Genomic DNA, 20037 nt, shown 5'->3' on the forward strand with positions numbered 1-20037 from the left:
AAATAAATAAATGATAGAATGTAAACTTTTGTGAATCCAAGAAAAAATAGTTTTTTCCCTTGTCATCGAAGTTTACCTTGTTTTTCCGTTTTGCACATTCCATTTAATTTCACAAATTTTCAAGTCTGATGGGGCAGTTGCGCCATTATGTAACTGGTAGTCAAGCCCAGCTAACAGGGGTTATCTGTGTTGAAAAGTTTAGAAATACAAAATGCTTAATGGTCACATAACTGAAAAAACAAACAAAATATGCAAACAAAGCAAAAAAAACAAAACAAACAATTACACAAACAAAAACTTCTGGCTTTTAAAAAAATTTTTATTCTTGCATTTAAATCTTGTTGCACTGCCTACCATTAGCCGTTATGTCATCAAGAATTCGTGTCAAATAAAATCGAACACTCAAACACTTGCTTGATTTTGAAGACAGATGGTCGTGTTTCCTGTTTCTCTCTAGTTACCTCACACTAGCTTGATGCAGATTCTGCAGGCACTGGAGGCACCGGGGTCCCTCCTCCCCTTCCCAGTCAAAGATGACATCATCCGTAGTACAAGAAGACTCGTGCAACAGGAGGGATGGGTGTGGATCTCGCCAGTGTAGCCCTCTGTTATAACCTCCACTAACAAACAGCGCACACATGTTTCTGTTTATTAGTGTACTTTTAATAATTCTGACATTAAGTCACGCTGTGTTTTTGAAAATTACAAATGGGATCTTACTGTTTCCTCTGAGGAGTTTCAGTTGTTGACAAGTACATCAACAAACAACTAAATGTTTATTGCTTATAATTACATAATTCATAAAGGTGCCAGTCGCTACTAAGTGCATCTTCCTATATATCCAAGTGAGTAAGCTTTTACTTGCAGTCCATAATTATTTCTTTACAAAAGACCTACAATTCCTTATGGTCCCAGGGACTTTAGCTCAAATTGATTTTCCATTCTGCTTGAGTTTTCTTTTGTAACTGAAGTAATTCCTAATGTAATTCCAAACTTTTGAAGTGTTTCAGAAGTAGTGTAAAATGGCATATTGCATTGGTTTTAGGTTTGTAAGATTGTTAGACCTCTTGTGGATAAAATTGACAGTATACACAAGTGTTCTGTGGGATAACATGCTTTTGATTTCTTTTACTTTCTGGTAGACAAATATAAGTAAAATACAAGCAATAACTTATTTCTATGGTCATCAGTGAAACTGCAGAATGTGACAAAGTGAAGGGTCATCAGTTCAATTCAAAATAAATGGGTCAGGAATTGACAGAATTCCTATCGTTCCTATTTTTTTTTAACTCTTATTCTACTACACATGGGGTGGCTGTAGCTCAGGTGGCAGAGCAGGTCAGCCACTAATCAGAAGGTTGGTGGTTCGATCCCAGGCTGCCTCCTGGCTGCATGCCAAATATCCTTGGGCAAGATACTAACCCCATGTTTGCCTACTGGTGGTGGTCAGAGGGCCCGGTGGCGCCAGTGTCCGGCAGCCTTGCTTCTGTCAGTGCGCCCCAGGGCAGCTGTGGCTACAATGTAGCTTGCCATTGCCAGTGTGTGTGTGTGTGTGTGTGTGTGTGTGTGTGTGTGTGTGTGTGTGTGTGAATGGGTGAATGACTGAATGTAGTGTAAAGCGCTTTGGGGTCTTTAGGGACTAAGTAAAGCGCTATACAAATGCAGGCCATTTACCACTCAAATGCTTAGTACTCATGTCAATAACGAACCAAGGACCCTGTTTCCACAAAAGTTGAACACTGTGTAAAACGGGAATGAAAACAAAATACATTGATTTGTAAATCCCAGAAACCCATATTTTATTAACAATGGATCATGGAAAATATATCAATTGTTTAAAATGTTTTGAATGTTACTGAATGTGATGGCAGTAACATGACTGAAAAAGTTGGCATGGGGTTAATAAAAGGCTCTAAAAGTATACTAAAAAGAAACAGCTCTACTTATTAGGTTAACTGGCAACATGTTAGTAACACGACCGAGTCACAAAAACAGCATTCTAGCAGGGCAGAGTTTCAAAATGCAAAAAAGGGCAAAATGCAAATATAAATTGTGGAACATTTTCAAGAAAAAAAAGTTCCTTAACATAAAATTGTGACACCTTTGAATCATCAAGTAAATGACATCAAAAGACTCAGAGGATCTGGAGAAATCTCTGTGTGTAAGGAATACGGTCAGAAATCACTTCTGGACGTTGCTCTTTTGTTTACGGCAAAATTCATTTAAAATGGACGGAGGCAGAGTGGTCAGACGAACTGAAATCTCAACTTCTTTTTGGGAAACATGGACACTGTGTACTCCACACTAACGAGGAAGGACTTATTCTCATGTATATATCTCATGTATAGCTCATGCACATATCTTTCTACGTAGCACTTTTAATTCTTATCCCTACTTTTATTTTTTCATGTCTATTTAAGTGCTATTTATGACACTATTTAAGTGCTATTTATGACACTATGTTTGCACTGAAGCACCGCAGCAATTTCCTAATGTTGTAAACCTGCTCAACATTTGGCAATAAACCCCTTTCTGATTCTGATTCCAGATTGTTATTAACACATATTTCAGTAATACAGTGCTGAACTATATATTGGAGCTATTTCAACGTCTTTTGACCAACTGAAGACATTTGGAAAAGCAAGAAATCTAACAAAGCTGCCCAACAGGACTGCTGAGCAGCAAGAGTTGTGTCAGACAAGAATAGGGCAATTTCCCTCTCCCAGAACTCCAGCAGCTGGTCTCTCCAGTTCCCAGATGTTTACAGGCGATTGCTAAAAAAAAGAGGAAATGCTTCATGGTGGTAAACAACCCCATCCCAACCTTTTATAGACATGTTGGTACCTCTACATTCAAAGTGAACTTTTTTTTGTTTTCCTAAACTAGTACATTTTCTCACTTGAAACATTTTATATGTTCCCTGTGTTCTACTGTGAATCAGATATGGGTTTAAGAGATTTACACGGCACCCCCAATTTTTTTTGACATTGAGGTTGTACATTAATATATAAATTCTTTGCTTCTTTTGAAACAGTTCAAGCATATTTTTTAAAAGTTTGTTGTATTCAAAAGTTCAGCTTGTATTAAAAGGAGTAACAGATTTATTGAGGAACCTAAGTCTCATCTAACTAGAACATTAACTGCTCCCTGAACTATTGTGACTCATCAGTTTGCTGCGACAAAGGTTCATTTCCTTTTGATAAATAAGGAGACTGGGAGTTAGTGACACAAGCACACTCAAAATAAATGGGAAAAATCTGATTTATTTCTTAACTGGAACACATTATCCCTCCACTACACATTTAGGTAGCTCATAGTCGGGGACACACTATCTGAACAAAGAGTTATGGATAGAAACATAAAAATAAAACATCTGATACTGCTTACAACCAAAGGTATCTTTAAAAATATATGCATAATCTAAAGAACAACGTGACATAACCAAAATGGTATAAAAGAGGTATGTAGTACATTTAAGGGCATACAATATATATTTTTTTGCCTCTTCTACAAGGGTCAAATTTAGTGCATTTGAAGAAAAAAACTCTCGAGTCCCTTTCATGTTTCAATAAGGCATATATGTGAAGTTTATCACATCTTACTATACCGAGACAATTATGGAGAACAATTTACTTTCTCATTTAAATATTAAACAAAGAAAAACGTTTAATTATAGTTAAATTATACAAATGATTCTTGTTTTTTCAACAAAAAAGCTTCATATTTCTTCACTGCAATGACAAAAAGAAGGAAGTCATATAGGAGCACATTCGTTTAAAAGATATCATGAAATCAACAGGCTACCACAGAGCATGTGCAACAGTCTTCAAGTGCCTCAGGTGTTGTCATTCATTTGTTACTGAGAAAGAAATCCTTCAACCAAGATTCAGTTGATTCTGCATGTTAACTAATTCTCTTCTTCCTTCTTTAATGCAACAACAAGAACCTGATGATTGTTTTTGCTGTTTATTCTGTATCTGATTTGCCATCCTTGTGCCTTGGGAGCATCTCTTTGGTTTCCTCACATTCTCTATTGCAATCCCCTTTACATTGTATGATTGATTCTTTTTTTTAATTTTAATTTTTAAAAAGGTATTCACTATTAGGGCACAACATTAAAATGAACAATCCATTTAAGGTTGGAGTAACTGCTTAGTCTCAAACATAAACAAGAAAGAAAAGTACAACGAGGGTTTAATTCTCACTGGCAACTGTCACAAACAGCAGGTTTGGGAGAAAATACTTTAATGTCACTGAACATGTTTAGTTGCATGACTGAGGACCAACCAAAGCAGATGGGAGACAGTTCCTGGTTTAAGATGAAGTGAAGGGACTGGGTCTCATATGGTAGGTTGATGAAGGTGCTGGTCAGACCCGAGTCTTCGCTATGACAAAGATGTTTTCTTCTCCCACTGCACCACTGGTCCGGGGTTTAGGGAGCTGAAAGAGGGAGGACCATGGGAAGGGCCCTAAAGAGTCAGCTCTGTCATAGTGGTGGCTACAACCTCGTCATGTCTCTGACTCATGCCCTGCCAGTGGGATGACAAACACAGTGATGTCATCACCAGAGCCCAGTCTATCGTTGGGTAGCCGCCAGCCACGCTCCTTCAGCACCCCCCTTGACCTCATAAGCAGGTCCTGCGCTGCCAGTGTATATCTGCACAACAAACACCGAGCAGAGGCATAAATCACAGTTACAGCATATTCAATATGGACAGCAGGGAAAAGACTGTGAAAAGGCATTATTAATTTAGTGTGAATGAATCTTGTATTTAAGTGCAGTAAGAGTACCTGTTCAGGAATGTTAAATAATAAGTAATTTTAATGAAAACATGACCAAAGTTCAGAGGAAAAATATCTCTGTGGTGGACTATATCAGCTTAAAGGTTCTCAGTCTTAACAAATTTGATGATATACCCTATACTGATCTCACTGATGTTTATCTGCTGTGCCACAGCAGTTTTCTTCTGCCTGACTAATCAAACATAGTTCATGAAGAACTAAAAGACTTTAAACGACTGAAGTTATTTTTTTAAATAAAGAATTCTTTGTCTGACAGAAAAGGAGAATTAATGCTGAAAGAAAATAAACAAAATGAACATCACCATCTTACTGGCTCAGAATTTCACATGTGGTGGATCCCTAATCTGTTTTATTTTGAAATTATTATTTTTAATATATTCATTTATTTCCATTCCATTTCCTTTTTACAAAAAATAACTAAAAATCCCTTCTTGCCCTTGTGGGCGGTCTGTCTTTCAAGCTTGGTTCAACTACCAGAGGCCTGGGAGCTTGAGGGTCCTGCGCAATATCTTTGCTGTTCCTAGGACTGCGCTCTTCTGGACAGAGATTTTGGATGTTGTTCCTGGGATATCGGCCACTTCCTCTATCTGCTGGTTGTACATACCGTGCAGGGTCCTGTCCCTCCATGATGGCCCCTCCTCTTGCTCCTCTTCTTTCTTGGGTTTCTGCTGCCTGAGGTATTCACTGAGAACCCGATCAGTTGTTGCCATCTTCTATATGTACTTGTAGTGCAGTATCACCTTCCAATAGCGTAATCCCCTCAGTTCTGACCACCTTCCCTCTTTTTGTTACCATATCTCCAGTCCAAATGACATTTTGAAGTCGTAGTCGTCGTCATCATGGTGTGAATCAGTGAATTAATGTTGATGTAATATATACAAATCATTTCCTATTATTCTCTCTAACTACTGCAACACCTGTTGCTAATCTGTTAATCACTCTCCTCAGTACATATACCTCTCTGGTTCCCTTTATCAACTCTCAGATTTTGTCATAAAACGCATTTTTTTCATTTGAATGTTTGCATTTCTTATTTTGTTTCCTCGCTTTTATAAATATTGTTTCTAATTAATGATATTTGGTTTTGCTTCTGTACTTTTTTCCCTTGTTTTTGCCTCTTGGTAGGCTTTTTTGCCTATCTGAAATCTTTGTGTTGTGTGACAACTAATATTGGTTACATATGAATTTTATTGGATTTTACTATGCCTCCTGTCAAAATGATTCATACTCTATGTCGTTCACAGTCACCAGACATCAGTGAAACATTTTGGATTTTACTACCACCATCTTCAAGGTGCCAAATAAGGAAACATCTTCTGGATAAAATGGTGGGATCAAGGTACTCACACTCAACACGTTTTCATATTTGTTGAATTTGTTATCCATCTGTATACTGTAATGTCTGTTAACATTTTTAATAATGTATCTGGCCACTAGTTTAACATCTCAGGAGAAGAATGGAAGTAATGGGCTAAATTAGAATTGTTAAAAACTTATTGATAAACACTTAAAACTATCTGATGTATGCTTATAGATTCAACCCATAACTACATTAGAATTACCATAAAGAATTTACCATAGGGTTATATTCAGGTTACATAATAGATTAAATATTCTGCAAGTGTTTTGCATTTGTTTGCCGTCACCTAGTGGACAAACTCTGTACAGCACACCATCTGAACATGATCACATGACACATGACCCAGCGCACACACCCAGAATAAAAGCCTAATAAAAAGGATTATTTGGGAGACTGCATACCTCATGGGATCAGAGGGGTCACAGCAGGATAAGTAGGCTGTAATAGCATCTGCCACTTCCTTGTCCGTAGTTACATCCCAAAGTCCATCTGTGCCCATGACCAAGACATCATCTGGGCCGTGTTTATGTTCATCCAGGTTATAAACCTTCACCTGTCATTGAGATAAACCAAATTAACGGATTTATATGCCTATTTATCATGCTGTCAGTACTTCTTCTAAATTGCAAAAAGAAGAAAGGCAACCATTCATGTGCATGTCAACTGCAAGCAAGATTAGTGAATGCACTGTATGCTGGCATGCAAGGGTCATAACCTCCATTTGCTGTAGTAAAGCTGCTCATTTTTTGTCACAAATCTGATGTTAAGCTAAGTCACACTGTTAGAGTGACTTACAGGAAGGGTGGCCTTTTTAGATAAGCTTAGACATATTAGAATAAGATTCTAGTATGTCTACGCGAGTGGCTCTCAATGTAACTTTGAGTGGGGGGCCTAAAACGGAAGTAAGGAAGTGGTTGCAGAGATTGGTTAAGCCGTCTTCTCTCTAATGCATCAGTATGTTTATTGCCTCGAATGACTGTACCATTATGAAGCAAGTCTAAATAGGAATTTGGGGCAAGCTTTTTTCGAAACGTAGCAAAAAACCCTGAGAGTTTAAACAATAAGGGCACTATCATGGGTAACTACTGTCAGGATAAATTCAAAGACAATAATAACAAATCGGTACATAAATACTCCAGGAGTCATAACATGGTAATATCTGGTTCTCTGTGCTAGATTGGAATATTTGACCCATTTATTTACCCATACCTGAACTTATAAAAAGCCTTTAGAATATTGCTCTTATCCATATTTGGGACTTCCAACCTTTCACTGACAGACCAGTAAGCGAAGCCCAATGCCCAACAACTATTTGAATGTATCTTAACGCTCCTAAATGGCCAAAGCAGTAACAGGCTCAGGCTGACTCCTCCCACTCACCTCAGGGACGCACGAGAGGAAGGGCTTAATGTAAATGTTGGAGTTGTAAACTTTCAGGTCATGATCACCGAGCCCACGGGTCACTCCGATTGTTGCCATGACACGAGCCTGTACACACATACACATTAGCAAGAACAAGCACGAAGACACACAATAATATAGGTTATTGCTCCGGGATGCGCTTCAGTTCTCACACAATCCATTTATGGGGGATTATTAAGCGAAGACAATGTTCTTTCAGACAATAATGAAAATACTGAGCATGTCTCTCATTTTTTAGCCAGGCAGAGACCACATTTAGCTAACAACATTAAGATTATGGAAATGCTTTAAAATGCAATTAGGTGTTGTGATTAAATTTAAATAAAATTCACAGACTTTTTCTCTCTTCTTACCTTTTTCCCTTCTCCATATATCAGGGGAAATTTCAAATCATCTTCAACAATTGTCTTATAAGCCCTACAGGAAACACAATTAAAGCTGATCATTACCTGATCAAGTGATTGTTTGCTCAACATAAAATAAGCTCTCTTATTAAAAGCAAAATATCAAAATCAATCATTTTAGTGTTGAAAATGTGACTATGCTAGTATTACATTGTTTAAACTAGATATTTTGGGTTTTTAATTATTTATTTGAAAAAAACAGCACTTACTTTTATTCGTATTTTCTTATTTGTCATAGACTAAACAACTAACATGAATAAAGTTCATGATTTTTTTATATTCTTCCTAATACTCCGGAGTAAAATCAGTCAAACTGTTCTTAACACTTACAGGGTGCCTCAAGCAGATTAAAGAGATGAAAAAGTGATTAACTGTCCAAAATGTGATTAAAAAGGTTTACCAGCCAGTCATGCTGTGGTCTCTGTAGAGCATCTTTTTACCCAGCTCACTGTGTTGGATCCTACGAGGGAACTCAATGTGAGTGAACTCATTTCCCAGGAGCTCTGGCCTCAGGAAGCCCTGGAGGGGTTCACAGAATTAGAAAGGTTGAACTGAACTAGAGAATAAAAAGCTCAACCTAAGTCACGATTCTTGTCTTTCTTCTAAAACATGAAAGGCTACAGGACACTATATGACAGAAGGCCTTGAGTGCAGTATGTTAAAATGAAAAGGATAAAACGCTCCATTTTAGCAGTAAACATCATCCACCCACTCTGTGACTCAGAATTACAAACAGATACTAAAACAGACAACCGGTTAATGCCAGTTTATTTCAGTGATGATGTACTTTACTGTCAGGAAAGGGTCATTTATCTAGGAACTGCACAAGATGCAGAATGTGTCTGCAGGATGAAAATGATAAAATGCAGTCCTGGTCAGAAGTTTGCATACACTCACCATGGGCATGAATGTCATTATAAATCTGGGGTTTAACTGTTCTTTTTCACAGGTAGAGTGATTGTACAGCATACATCTTTACTGACTTAACAAAAAAAGATTTGGATTTTGTATTGGTTGGATTTTTGTTTAGGATCTTCTCTTATGCACACAGGGTCAAAAGTATACTGAAATTTGCAATTGCTCACATGGATTTTATGGCCACAGGAGACAAAGACTGGGTTTTTTTGGCCACAATGACAAGAGGTACGCTTGGAGGAACAAAGCTGAGGCTTTGAAACCTAAAAACACTGTACCAGATGTCAACTATGGTATAGCATCATGCTCTGGGGCTTCTTTGTTGTCAGTGGTACTGGTATGCTGTACAAATTGGATGGAAAAAAGGAGGGCTATTTCCAAATCAACAGGTAGACACTTGAAACTTTGACATAGCTGGATGTTTCAAAAGGACAACGGGAAACATCAACATTAACAGGCTAACATTAACCTTTTGGAATGGCCTTTCCAAAATCTGAACGTTATCCCTATTGAAAATCTATGGACTATGCTTTAAACCTGGTTTTGCGCCAGCTAACCAACCAATTTAAATTAACTCTGTCAATTCTGCCTGAAAGAGCAGTTTAATATCCAGCTAGCTGATGACTACAAAAAAAATCTGACTGAGGTGCAACTTGCTGAGAGCCATTTAACTGTGAGTGTATCTGCATATTTGAACTGTAGGTATATTTTTTTGACCATGTGTGGATTGCAGAAAATCAATTCAAAGGGTTCAATAACGGCCCAACATTACCACAGCATTCATGCCCATGATGAGTCTATGCAAACATCTGCCCACAACTGTTTATTAGCCACATAAAAAACAACAACATAGATTACCAGATACTGTAGCCGCTGTCTCTCAGACTCAGGTGTAAATTCATTTGTCATGGGAATAACTTCATTATTTCGTATGATTATGGCCCTGCAGAGAGAGGGAGAAAGACAGGAGTGAAAAGACAACTCAAGTGAGGTTACTTGACACTGTAGTGTCCTGTAGTGAACACAAGAGGGATCTTAAAGCTATGAAAACAAATCATATTTCCCTCACCTGCTATCTCCAGCATTGGCTACGTAGAGTTTCCCCATTAAATGTATGGCAGCTAAGGCACAACAGCCACCAGAAATGGCATACGACGATTTTTCCTTTTCAATTAGGTCATCCTGTAATAAAAGCGAAAAAAAAAAAAGTCAAGACAAAAGGCTGCAAAATCTCTGCTGCTTAAAAGCTTGCTTTCCCTCTCATCATCCTGAATAGCTCATTATTTTCTTCATGCATATTCATTTTCAAAACAAAACTGCAGCGCTAATGAAAAGAAACAAGGATGCTTTGAAGAATGCATTACCTAGGCTGAGTGTTACTTTTTATAGGTATGATCTTAATCAGACAGTGATGTTGCATCAGAGAAGAATACCATTTCAAACTTACAAACTGAAACAGAAGTATGAGCTGTCTATTTTTTTTTAAATTTGGATATTTCCAGTGACCCAGAACCTTAAAATGTGTGTGTGTGTTTTAAAGCTTTCCTATTTGTGGCTGATGAGATAACGAAAGATGACTGCAGTTGTTGTGAAGTGGTTTAGCCATGACTGTTCTGGCAACTGTCAAAGCAATCCACAACAACAAAAGTCTATGCTATCTATCTTATTCCTTCAACATTAATTTGCCTGGCTGCCTGCAGAGAGTGCAGCTATGCACGCACCCTTTGAATCAGACTGTAGGTAGCCAGGTTGTTGTGAGACGGGGATGGAAATTATACATGGTGTATGGACTGTGTACACTGACTCCAATCTGGCAACCTGGGTACCAAAATGCAAACACCTAAAACTTATGTATTTATGTATTGATGAGTATTCACAATAAAGGTTGAGGGTCTTAAAGATTGCAGAAGTTTTATGAATACAGCTGGGCTTTGATATACCTACCAACACTCCCGTCTTAACCCTGTGTCTCTCATTTTCAAGTCATTCAAATGTTAAAAGAAATTCCATCCCATATATATTCATAAACATCAAAGTGGTGCTGTGGAAAAGCTATTAGCTAAAGCTAAAAGATATTCTAGTTTATAAAGCTTCATATTTGGACAAGATGAAAGTGCTGATGAGGACATCTGACATAATTCAGATTGGACACAACACACATACACTGCCATACCTAGAGTAATGTTAGCATGGCCAAAAACCCAAAACAAAACATGAGAACAAAGTGATTTGCTCTCTGTGCATGATCTGCATGCCAGATCATGCACTTCTGGTTATTAAAGCTAAAATCTTCGGTTATGTTGGTGTTAAAAGACACAGATGGGCAAAAATGCTTACCACAGCTTAAATATGCCAAGTGTGGTTTGCTTTTTTCCCCCATTGTCTACTCACCATCTGTTTGAAGGCAGTCTCTATGACTCCCATCACCAGGCTTTCCAAACTGACAACTTTCTCCATGTAAAAGCGCACTGAAGCGTCGCTGACTGCATCTGGGTCCTCTGGTTCTTGTGCACCCCCTTTCTTTGCCTCCGCCTGATATGGGCTGCCATTCTTGGCCAGGCAGATAGGAGGAGCACTGCTGGGGTTCTCCAGGAGGTGGCAGATCTCCCCCAAGCGGTCTCTGATTAGGTGGTGAAGAAGCTTGGAGGCCATGATGGCTGCGCCAGAACCTGCATGTCCATCAAATATCCCCCAGAAGTGGAGAGGAATTCCTGTACCATCCTAAAAGAGGAAACAGTCACAGACAGACATAGTGTATTAAATAAGAGGAGAATTCATCTGCTTCCTTGGTTAAAAAAAGCTCTTATGACATTACAACTTTGAACAGAAAGCACAGCTTATTGAGTGTTCACAGATTATGGCAATTTTTTTAAAACTATAAGCAAAATATTTCTTCAAGATCTGTTATTACATTCCCAAATCAATCTTTCTAAACAACAGCCACATCATGAATCAAGTTTTTATTCGTCGAACCACTAAAGTTTACAATAATAGTGCAATAGTACTGTATATAACTGAAGTAATATTAATTTAAAATAGTCTTATAGCTTTTGAAAAGGAATGTAGGTAAAACGTCTTCCAATCAGATCTTTTGCTGTTTATAACACAGTGAGCAATGCGAAAGCACTGCCACCTTTGTTTTGGCAGGAATGTTAATAGACCCAGTTGGCCTGCCTGACTAACCAACATATAAACAGGCCCAAGACATCTGCCTACCCCTCTGATGCTAGACTCGGGTGGGGGAAGGGTGCAACAAGGGATGATGTAATTCATTTACACCAAATGGAGGACACGAATGTACTTTGTGTGCCTGCAGGTCTTACAGGAGTTGTGAGGCCCAAGGAGAGACAATGACTATAAGACTTTTCTTTAAAATATTCTGAAATAAATGCCCTTTTTGACCACCTGGAGTCAGTGGGAACAAGCTGTACACACGATGACTTACATTGACTTACCTTTTTAAGTCCATCGTGTAAACTTCTTACGTTTTAGTCTTATTTGAGCTCTGTCGCAGTATCAATTTGGAGATTTGTGCAGGGCAAGTAATGTGCAGTGAGCCTTTTTTTTTTAACAGATTACGCAGTGATGTGGTTGAAAATAACGCTGATAACAGCAGCGTGAGTCAGCAAAAACAGTTACAGTTTGAGAAAAAACGCTGTAAGTTGTTAAAACGCTCAGTAGAGCTGGGGGTGAGACTATCTCATGACTTTGCACCATTTCACACAGAAAGTGTAGTCATGCGGTCCTTTGTTAAATTGAAACCATCCAACTACAGCGACTTTCAGAAAATTGAGCCAGTCAATCAAAACATCTGTTAATTCGGGTCAAATTAAAGTCACGAAATCTGAGTTGAAAGTTTTGTCTGAGGTGTTAATGTTGAATCCTGCTAAATCCTGTTGGCTATTTCTGTGCTGTAGTAATTTGCTTCTTTAAATGTATTCACATTTAAATGTATACAGAATGAAAAAAAATATCTAGATGGAAACTACACTCGGTGAAAATCTGTGAAAACAGCACTGCTGGATATGAAGTAAATACAATGCATGCTCAGATGGGGTGCAGCGGTTTATGTTCTGTAAGGGAACATTATGCTTCAGGCTACATAACAAGGCATGCAAACATCTTTCAGTGACATTCCCCTCAGACATGTTTAGGACTTTATATATACTGATGTCAGATTTGTTCACTTTTTTCCATTTGTTCATACATTTCATTCCTCATTCCCTGATTCTAGAAATCTGTCCTTCACTCACCCCGTTTTGATCTAGCAAAGTAGAGTTGCGGTGTTTGCCACTCGGCTTCTTCACAAACACTTTCTCACATGAGGCCTGGTCCTCGTTCAACATGCTCTTCCCTGCATTGATCACCCTGATTGAAAAAGACACAAGGAGGAAAGGTGAGCCCGGAGTCGGATGATTTATAGTGTTTGCGCTCATTCCTCTAACCGCATAAAAAACACAATAGAGAGAGTGCAACAGTGGGGTGAAAAGTGGGGCAGGATGCAGTCATGTCCCAGAGGGAACTTGCAGAAGGGATTAAGTGTTTTTATGATGAGCTGATGCCTGTGGAGGATAATGGCTTTAGAGTAATGCACTGATTCATACTGTAGAAGCATCATCTATCACAGGGTGTGCTTCAGCAGTGTCAGCTGAAACTACCGATGCACAACAGCATTAACATCATTTTTTAAAATACCAATACAAATATGTTTTTTTGCATGATATACAGTTTTGTTTTCAGAGAACCATCTATTCACATTTCCCATTCAATCTGAAAATGAGCTGGCAGATTTCTAAAATTTGCATGCATTGTAATATAATCCATCACTTTACACACATTGCACATTATAGCAATGTACCGTTACACAGTACAGACTTTTAAATAATTCTTAATCCTCTGTCGATTGATTTTTTTGGGCCAGTGGAAGACACGTGCAACACGACACTGACACAGTATCATCTTACTGTCACAAAACAGGAACTATGTAAACAAAGGCTCACCTAGATAAAGCAGACACAACTAATGTGTACATTTGGAGTTGTCTTTCTGGCCTTGCAAATACTCTCTTCATATCTTTATTTCCTAGAAATCCTGAGGGAAATATCCAACACTTTAGCAATTAATTACTCCTCTAGCACATAGTTAACTCTGTCATTTGAATTTTCAGCAATGAGAACCAACCAAAAGAGTAATGCCCTAAAATGAAACCGTGAGCTGAATGTTCCACAAAACGGGAAGTTGGCAGATGAGGTAAGGCAGTCGTAAATGGTTAAGATTGCGTCTTTCTGGTCTTGTAGTGTAAGCTTAAAGTGCTTCACACTACAAGCCCCATTCACTCTTTGACACACGTCTTACAGCACTTTAATAACACTTAAGCAGTGATGATTCTTCATGGCCTGTGTTGGTGCTAAGCAACTTACCCAAGAATACTTAAGTCAGCTGACTTTAATAGTCACAGATAAAACCACTGATCTCTGCTGAATGGACAACCAATCTAGTGGACAACTCTGTGACATTATTTGTTGAAATTATGTCTAGTTCTATTTCAAACTACAAAAATAATGACTAGATATTTTATAACATAAATAATAGATCTTAAAAATGTAGCTAAAGGCTTCCTAGAAAAAAAACTACAGCCAAACTAAACTCATACTCAACTGTGAATGATTTGTAGCAACGACACGCAAAGCTCCACTGGCAAGGTCCATTAAACTGTAACGTGAACCTAGCTGGGAAAGACTGAAGTCTATCTAGACCTCATGCTGGCACATTATGTAACGTTTTTACTTTTAATTATAGATAAATGCCACATTAGCCGGATAATGTGTCATTAATACCCACTGCACAATTCCAGTAATTCAAGTATTGTCATTAAAATTCCCTCAGAAACTTCTGCATAGAAGGAATGAGCAATTTATCAGATAATGCCGGGATCATGAGAGGCAAAAGTAAAGTAAACAAAGACAGTAAATAAAAAAAAAGAGAGGCTGACAGTGACGAGGAAAGAGGACAAACTAAATAGTCAAACAACAAAACGGGGAGAGAGATTAGTAAAAATTACATCAGAGTAAGACTTCTGACCTTTCACATTCCATATAATTCAGCTGATTACAATCTTTTCAGAAGATGGATGCTGTATAGTCTGGAGCTTTGATTTCAGAGAGTTACAAAAATGAGGCTCAAAATGTAACGGCTGCCCAAATCTGGATTATAAAAAGCCCCTTCACGTTCTAATCAGTTGAAAGCAGCGGTCAGACACCAGCGTCCTGCACTGCGTTCCCTGCATTAGGACTAATGACAGAGAAGAATTTAAAATCACTCGATTGTAGTCTAAACTTTCTGCCAAAGCCAAGACAATGTTCAAAGATCACATATATCAGATGGGAAAATTGCACTGATGACTCAACTTTACACAAACATTTCCAGATATTTCAAAGGACTGGACAAAGAAAGTCCAGGGAAGTAGCCAACTGCTATGCTGGTGGCACAACAGGTAGTATGCCTGACTCCGAAGGTTGCTTGTTCAAATCATGCCCGAGTCAAGCTCTCTGCAGGTACTATTTGTAAAATCCATGGAATCCTCACGTTGGTGGGTTCCTGCCAAGTCTCAGCTACTTGAATTAATTGACACCCTTTGGTGCATGTCATCCTTTTCTCTCTCTGTGGCTATCTCCAAGGGTTGAAAATAAGGTCTCTGTGTGAAAGAAAAAATCTTATCATTTCAAAACTTAATGGATGCATTGTGTATGTTTTTAGAAAAAAAAGGCTAAATGTAAACATAAGCTTTGTACTTGAGAAAATTCCACAGTACACCTTAAAGTGTTGGTTCCATAAGATTTTGGAGGCCTGCAGCATGCTTGGCTGAAACGTGTCAGTGTTTACTTTTCCCATGTGATAAACTCCTACACCCACAATAAAGAATCAGCAATAATTCTGTTTTGAAAGCAGTCACATGAGCCCCATAAGCTATTATTGAACATGCTGGTTGCTGGCGTGGGAGGTTGCCATTCTAAAACACGGCCTTGCTGTAATGTGACTTAACTCTTTCACTTATTTGTCTTTCGGTCATATGCTTTCACAACCTGTGACTGAAAACCATGGCTGTCGTGTTTGGTAAAACAGTGCTTCTCTGTTTCAACCGTCTTATTCTATTATGCAAGGAAAGTTCAAGAAGAGGAAGCTATGAGTTCCAGTGAATTCTCTATTTCGGGTTACTTGACAAAAATGTCTCTGTGTAAACATCATCTTTGAAACAAATTGCAAATTCTCCAAGTAAAACATTAAACTCTATGCAAAGTACTGTGAATTCACTTCATAGTCTCTTGCTGAGGACAGGCAGCTTTAGAGATACAGAAACAGTTTTGTGGTTCAGTCAGCGGGAGATCAGTGATGCATATAATCTAGTGAATGGAAACACTTCTGAAACAAGCCTTTGATCCTTTAAAAGGACGTTTGCACGGTTCTCTGTCGTTCAAGATTCTTTTTGCATAGCTGGTCAATTCAGCTTCAAGTAAAACTGGAAACTGTACGTCCGTTTTGTCATCCGGCCGGTTTTGGGTGTGCTATGTGCTCATGACACATCCTCAGTGAGTTGTCTGACAGCACTTTTACAAATTAAATGTGAAAAAGATATACTCTCTGGTTGCTGCTGATTGAAGCTACCTCAAGTGGAAGTTGGCAGGCTGACAAACACTGCAGGCCTTGTTACATAAAATCTTCCGCAGTGTCAAAGTAAAGTCTTCATGAGGAACTTTAAAAAAAAAAAATCAGACTAGTTATATTCTGATTCCTATTCAGGGAGGGGAAGCTTCCCATCACGTTTGGAAGGCCCACAGTGCTAAGAAGAAATGAAAGCTGACAGTCAAAGACTGACAAAAACAATTCCCCTGTAGAAAAACAACTTTATGTGAGCTGTATACTACTAAAGATATTATATTTAAAACATACGGCAACTTATGAACTCTGCCCCACCATTAGTTCAGGATCTGTGCTCAAAATAGAGTCACTAAAAGAATGTGAGCCAAAAAGTACAATCGCTTGAACAATAGGTTTAGAAATACACAACAACATGGGTGTAACTCTATTCATCTGAGGTTTATTTACTCCACTAAGGTAGATTTTTTGTTTGTCTATGAAAGATCTGACAACAGCCCAAAACACGAATATGCTCCGTTTCTAATGAAATGAAATGGAAAAAAGGAAGAAGTTAGAAACAGCTTTATATTTCAGCTTGTAACAGTTTTATGTACAATGGGCCACACTTTACGCACACTGACAGTAAACTGAACATCATTCATGTATTCTATCTTGTATTATATACAACTCAGGAGCATAAAAGACCTTTAATCATTCATCCTTCTTTATTGTTTTGCTCTTCTAACATCTGCTTTTCATGAATTATTAATCATACTACAAGGAATAAATATGTCACATACAATGTTTTTTCAAATGTGAGTCCTTGCTTCCTCAAACTCTCTTACATGATACCAGTGGCAGGACCTGGAAGAGCGCCTCCATATTAAACTAAACAGTATTAAATACCCATTTGATTAAAGCATTTTGAGTGTCTTACTGTAAGTGCACTCACTTATTTATGCTGACACAGTGTTGTACACCAACACCATAGCAGCAATTAGACTCATTATCTCAAGCATCCTACACTGTGCACAGATTTTAGGTTCAGAATTCCTAACCTGTTTTACCACATGAGTCCAATTTGCGAGAAAGCAGTATTCCACCTCTTCTGGGTGCAACGCTATAACAGGAACAAACCATGGGAAAACCTAACAATGACCATGAATCCTTATTATCACCAGCATGCCCAAGACACACTAATTAGTTGTTATCAAAACGGAGAAGATGCAACACAGCGTCCATCTGTATTATTCAGGCTGCCATTGTTCCTACTCTGTACAGGGGAGTAAAGATCACTGGACAAAATGGACCGAGGCCTAAACAAACGATCATTCGAAAGGCTCTTATCATTGCCGTGTGGGTGAATAAACAACTGCTTAATGAATGGAAGTGATCTCAAATAAAAATAGCCATACAGTTGGATAAATTTAGAACCTGACAGCAGTTGTAATTTGGCATCAGTGTATCATGGTTGAGCGTGGACAAGGTTTGTAGCTCTGTTGTTAATTGCTTCCATTTTAGAGTTGTTTGCTTTGGACTGACGTTGAGTTTTCTGTGGTCTCAGTGTGCTGATGTGACACGGATGGTTCAGATTGTTTGGGGTTTTAACCTCCGTATGAAATGAGCACTGACAGCTGATGTGTGATCAGATCAGCCGATTACGTTGTGTTGTAAGCAGCACCGCTAATGCTGTGATTACAACTTAAGTGACTCATGTTAAAGTAATCTGCTGAAGAATTCAGATGAATTACAGAGATGATGCAGCTTTCCACAGAACATAATCAATACGTGCGTTAAGTCCTCATATCTGACCGTACTTGTTCATTCTTCTGAAACATTTGGTGTTGAAATTTCACATCTGAGACTTTCCACATGAGTCAGTTATATATATTTTTTTTATTTTCACAATGGGTCAAGGAGGACAGGCATGGATAATATAGCCCACATAGTGTTAGACTGTATTTATTCAGCCCTTCACAACCACCCACTTCTGGAGGAGGGGAGCATCTGAAAGTGTTTTTCCTCAGCAAGAATCATCTGAAGAACACATTTTGTTTAGTGGTATAAATAAAATGAGGCTGGAAATTTTCTATATGTGAGAGGACTGCAGGTGTGTAAAGAATACGAAAGCATCATAGTAAAGACAAGGACAGGGGTTGTGCAGTCGGACTGACAAATGCGAAGAGCCTCTGCCTCATTTAGCCACAAAGATAAGTAAACCCACATGGCATTTTGCTACCTAGTTATCTGTTAATCGGAACACTGCAAATGCAAACCCCACTGGTTCTGTTAGGAACGAGTAGATACACATTTCCTGCTTTCACTTCTGTATGGCCCCAGTAAATCAAAACTGAGGTGGAGCCTGTATTCAAACATGACAGTCTCTTAGGATACGAAAGCCTTATATCTAATTACAGCACTGACACCCTGGTCCAAATTTACATTGTTTATCAGCAGCTCACGGGAGGAACATTGAATGGAAACCGTTCAATAGCAAAAGGCCACATTGGCTGCTGCAGTGCACTCGAAACTGCAGCAGCTATAAAAATAAATAAATAAAAATCACTTATCAGGCCTGGCACTCATCGGGACCCTTGCAAAATTTTTACTGATACAATTCAATGATTTTCGGATCAATTAATATGTCACTGAAATCACTGATACACTCACTCTGCGTATCCTGTTTGCCAGGGAAGCCTGCTGCCTCTCTTTAACGTGAGCACCGGCCGCGATGCGTGCTCGGTGGAGTACTGCAGGAGCTCCGGGGTGAGGTCCAAGAAATCCGGCCGGCCGTAGGGAAAACGAGGCGGCAGGCTGTCCGTACCGCAGGTCTGTCCACCAGAGTGATGGTTATGGTGGTGGTGTCCGTGCGGCATCATCCCTCCGACCAGGTTGGACATGGCGTTTTTAACTTTGCTGATCATCATCGGCACCGACAGTGGGGTAAAAGATCCGGACGGAAAATTAGACGCGATGCGATATTATGTTGTTAGAGACGGGAGAAAACAACAGCAATACATAGCGAGGGACGAGAATCATTTCAGGAAGCGATTTTTTTCCTTCCTTGGCCCCATGTGACAGTTTTCAGAAAGGCAGACGCGATGTTTTCCTCATTGAAACAGAATAAAGCCCTCACTGGCTGCGCACAAGCTGTAATCCAGCAGGAGACTATCTCATCTCAGAAGGCAGGGCTTCACAGGGATGTGCAGCCAGCCGTGAAAATGTCTTACACATACCCCCTCCTCAAAAAACACCCCCCCCCCCCCCCCAAAACCTTTAACAGAAATCACATGAAAGTAACATAAATGTCAGTCAATGACAAATGAGGAGATAGTAATATGATATATATGACGTCTCACGAAGCCCTGAACTATTGCAAAGGACTAAATCCGAACACGTTCAAGCCTTTTCTGATTAAATGAAAAATCTGGATATCAGTTTTTTTTAAAGGCAAGCTTTCATAAATTATGGCATTAAAGGTTACTATGATTTGTAATA

The 20037-nt window shown here is 38.8% G+C and overlaps 1 protein-coding gene across 1 annotated transcript; it reads right to left on the reverse strand.

Annotated features, from left to right (window-relative positions):
• Positions 1-3243: 3243 nt before the first annotated feature.
• On the reverse strand, positions 3244-19767 carry ppm1j (protein phosphatase, Mg2+/Mn2+ dependent, 1J). The gene is made up of 10 exons (XM_026166962.1): positions 19210-19767; positions 13158-13272; positions 11296-11625; positions 9974-10086; positions 9763-9847; positions 8390-8508; positions 7939-8002; positions 7544-7651; positions 6565-6716; positions 3244-4657 (listed from the first exon to the last, which is right to left on the reverse strand). The coding sequence occupies exons 1-10, from the start codon at positions 19464-19466 to the stop codon at positions 4510-4512; spliced, it is 1491 nt and encodes a 496-aa protein (XP_026022747.1). The 5' UTR covers positions 19467-19767; the 3' UTR covers positions 3244-4509.
• Positions 19768-20037: the final 270 nt, after the last annotated feature.

This window comes from Astatotilapia calliptera, chromosome 5 (assembly GCF_900246225.1).
Source record: "Astatotilapia calliptera chromosome 5, fAstCal1.2, whole genome shotgun sequence".
Lineage (NCBI taxonomy): Eukaryota > Metazoa > Chordata > Actinopteri > Cichliformes > Cichlidae > Astatotilapia > Astatotilapia calliptera.